We start from the raw sequence: 4,239 nt of genomic DNA, 5'->3' as shown, positions 1-4,239 counted from the left end.
GACACATTGGCCTTTGGTCTAATGTCGAGCAGCAGGAGGATCATGGACAAGCGTAGCAGGTATTGGAGCTTCATTTGCATTGCATTGCATTGGGGAAGAGTGATGAGGGCGAAGCATAACCTATGTCATGCCACTATCTTTCAATTTTGTAGCTCTAGTTATCTTTTGTAAATTTTGGTTGTATATGTTTTGTTATGAGGCCTTGTGTCTTCCCTCGTATATTTGTATTTCCGCTACGTAGTTTATAACTCTGCATGGTGTTAAGGAATTAAGTCTTTTTAAAACGCAAACGTCGACACTGGAACCACGATCCATGCTTGGCATGTTGATTTGAGAAGCCGGCGACGAATCATTCCCCCGTGGTATGAGATTTTAAAGGCAATGATGCCTTAGATTAGTTTAATGTTTTTATATTGCTAAATGCTCTACCACATGTTCGATTGTTAGAAGAGATGCTGCCGAAATTTCCACGCACCTTTTTAAAGTTAATATTTAATGTTTATCCAAATTCTTTTCCTTTTCTTTTATGTAAAACCCGAATTTCCTCTCGTCCTTGGCGGTTTTGGTTTCGTTAAGGGGGTCGGAAATTCTAGGGTGTTACATTTTCATCCTTACATCATCACTTTCCTCCAATTTTCTACTAAAATCCTTGAGGTTTTTTAGAAGAGATTGTAAGTCACTTTCACTCCCTTCAGCTATATCAACACAATGGAATATTTTCGACCAAACTTCCCCCAACAACTTTCCCATGTTGTCCAAATTTTTTGGTCTTCAATCAAATTGCCATGAATATCAAATATAGGCTTCTTCATAGCTAGTTTTGTCCAATGATCCAAGATATATTGCTTTGGGATTTGTGTTATTTGCCTTGCACTCATAACACAAATCGCATGACAACATAATAGGCCTACAATCTACTTGAAGCTCATCAATTGAACTTCCTGCAATAAACGTGACTTTGTACATCTTGTTTAATACCGAGTTTAAAATAACTATAGTTTCAACACTTTCACTTTTTTCAATACTTTGAATATAAGTCTTGAAACTAGACTTATAAACTTCATATTGAAATAGAAAAAATATTGTTCTTGTATAGACTTCACTAGCATGCTTTTCAATTGGCAATGGAGTTTTTAATTCGGGTACCGTATGAAGTGATGATACATTCAGCTTTTCTTGGTTATATCTTTGGGCATCCATTACAGTTTCATAGCTCATGTAAAACTCAACAAGCATCATGTGGGTTTGAAAAATTGTTAAAAAGATTGTTAATGCTCTCTGATCTAGATGTAGTTCTCAAAATCCCTCCCAATGTGATGTCCCTAAAATATGTCGGTATCCATTGGTCTCGTATGCTAAAAAAGTTACAAAACCATTTATCCTCAAGAAGATTATACTTTATCATGATTGACTCCCATTTTTCTTCAAACTCACTTTCTTCTTGTTCAACATTCCACACAAAACTATTTAATTCTTTCATAAAAAACTCATCTTTGTTCAATTCAGGTCCTACTTTGCCTGTGACTTTGCTCATGATGTGCCACGTACAAAGTTAATGTATTGTATTTGGAAAAACATTCTTAATTGCAATTTTCATTGCTGGGTCTTGATCAGTTATCAAATAAGTAGGCATACAATCCCCCATACAGTATGAAAACGTCCTAAACAACCACTCAAATGACTCAGTATCCTCTTTAGCCAACAAACCAACACCAAATGTAATATAAGACCTATGATGATCTACACCGGTAAAAGGAGCTTAAACCATACTATATTTATTAGTATTATACGTACAATTAAAGGTGACCATCTCTCCAAGTAGGGCATAATTCTTCCTACTAATTGCCTCTGCCCAAAAAAGATGTGAAATGTGGTTATCCTCATCTAGTGCATAGTCAAAATAAAACCCCAGGAAAATATCTCTTTTCTTAATGAAATTCTCAATCAACATCTTTCCATCATCACCTTTGATGTAATTTTTGAAATCTCTATGAAAATTTTTGAAATCTTGCATAATAGCTCCCACATTTTCATAAATCCCTACATTTTCCTCTAAAAGTCTAAATGATTTGACTGGTCCTACATTAATTCGTGCATTTTTTGATATGAAATTCTTGTGTAAAATAGTCATTTTCCTATTACCCCTTATATAGTGTCGCGATGTAGGGGTAATAAGACAATGACTACGCCCATCAATAAACTTGAAAACAAAATACGTTCCTTTCTTTTTATCAATTTTCAATATCAACTTCACCTTGCAACCAACTCTTTTGGTTGATCTCTTATATCGTACAGCATCCCCCTTATTTTTCTTAACTCTAGATACCATAAATCCCTCCCTACCACAAACAAATTACTTCAAAACAATAACACCTTTGCATTTGTAAGTGGAAGCCGAGCGTATATCAAAACCACAAATTTCTGCATACCGAGTATAAATATCAAATGCGTTTTTTAATTTTCAAAAATCAAACCAACAATGGCTTCTTATCATCTTCACAATAAGGAAACCACTCAGTAGAACCATTAGGACTAACATGTGTTACAGTTCTCAGAGCTTTAGTCACTATTTAATAAAAAAAAAGATACTATGAGATTTAAATATTACGCAACATAAACAACAATCTATGAAGAAATTTCTGATCAAACGCGATGCTGTCTTAATATATATGTGATTCTTGCTTATAAAAAATGTGCTTCTACTTTTTGAACTCATACTGATCCAACTTATTCTCGAGTCATGTAATGTGATGCTTTCTTGATAAACTATTAGATTTTAAGTTTTCAAATTTCGAGTGACAACTACCATATTTTTAAAATTTGAAAAACCCTAAATCCTGATATAAAAATTTGCAAACTTAAAATCAAAAGACATTGAGTTGGTTCAGTACATTAAGAATCACAGGTTTATCATCACATGTTCATCAAGAAAGCATTACATTTTGAACAAGAAAGCATCACATTTCATGAATCGAGAATGAGTTGGTTTAGTACGTTTTCAGAAAGTAGTAGAACATATTTATTAAGAAAGCATCACATTAAGAACCCTACAAACGATTGAATAAAACCTAAAAACATTGAATAAACACAAGAATCGCAGATCGCACAAGACTAAACCCTAAAAACGAGTGAATAAACCCTAAAAACATTTACTCTAAGAATAATTTATTGTAATCGCACAAGAATCATCGTATACTAATAATATAAATTCGCAAAGCGATTCCATACAAGAATCGCACAAGAATCACAAGAATAAAAATGAAAAAAACGATGAAAAAAATCGCAAACTGTGAATCGCAAAATCTATGAATAAAATCGCAAAAATCGAAAATGTGATTGAGATATTGATTGCATACCGGATTTAATTCGATTGAAAACCGAAGAGAAAAATCGAAGAGCAAATCGAAGAGTAAAATCGAAGGCACAATGAATTAAGAGTGAAGGAAATTGAAGAAGACAGAGAAAGAAAGGGTGAAAAGAACAAAGGGTGTTTATTCTGAACTGGTTTAATATTTAAAAAATTAAAAAAACCGGTTCATATTATTCTGAACCGCGTGTAGGGGATGTAACTTTTCCTAAACGTTGATATCTGATTGGACGGTTGAGATTGCTTCTTATCCTATAGGGGAGGGATCCATTGAGAAAATGTTGAAAATGAGAAGGGTAAGAAGGACTCTACACCATTGATTTCAATAAAATAAAAAAAATCTATGGTAACGATTGAGCCAAAAAACTCATAATTGTAAAAGTAATTATATTACACAGTAAGGTAACCATAAAATAATTTTTAAAATGTTCTTAATTTATAACATACTATCCTTTTTTCATATATATAGTAACCAAACAAAAATTCTTCTCTCCCTTTTCATTTTAAAATCATTCTTATTTGATGCTATATATATATATATATATATAACCATGAGTGGTCATAGTGAGAGAGAGAGAAAGGCTGATTTGTTCAAATTTCTGGAATTCCAAAGGACAACACATACTACGTTCACAACGGGGAACCAAAAAGACGTCGGTTTTTAGTCCCTGCTACTGCATAGTGCCGTTAGCCTGAGCGGTGGGCTGGTAATAGGGGGTGCACCCGTCTCCCATGGAGGCGTGGTCCTTGGGATCCACCACCTACTGAAAATGGCCGGTTTTTTGGTGACTGTACTACTCTCTTTTTCGATGGCCTCCCTCATGGTTTGTCCAATAAATGGCTGGGTGAACTATTTTCGAAGGAAGGGGTGG

The 4,239-nt window shown here is 34.1% G+C and overlaps 1 protein-coding gene across 1 annotated transcript; it reads right to left on the bottom strand.

The window, feature by feature from the left end:
- Positions 1 to 1,225: 1,225 nt before the first annotated feature.
- On the bottom strand, positions 1,226 to 2,329 carry LOC130801117 (protein FAR-RED IMPAIRED RESPONSE 1-like). The gene is made up of 3 exons (XM_057664878.1): positions 1,795 to 2,329; positions 1,636 to 1,740; positions 1,226 to 1,518 (listed from the first exon to the last, which is right to left on the bottom strand). The coding sequence occupies exons 1-3, from the start codon at positions 2,327 to 2,329 to the stop codon at positions 1,226 to 1,228; spliced, it is 933 nt and encodes a 310-aa protein (XP_057520861.1).
- Between the last annotated feature and the right edge of the window lie 1,910 nt (positions 2,330 to 4,239).

The sequence above is a fragment of the Amaranthus tricolor genome, chromosome 15, assembly GCF_026212465.1.
Source record: "Amaranthus tricolor cultivar Red isolate AtriRed21 chromosome 15, ASM2621246v1, whole genome shotgun sequence".
NCBI lineage: Eukaryota > Viridiplantae > Streptophyta > Magnoliopsida > Caryophyllales > Amaranthaceae > Amaranthus > Amaranthus tricolor.
This window is presented reverse-complemented; position numbering and strand designations above follow the sequence as displayed.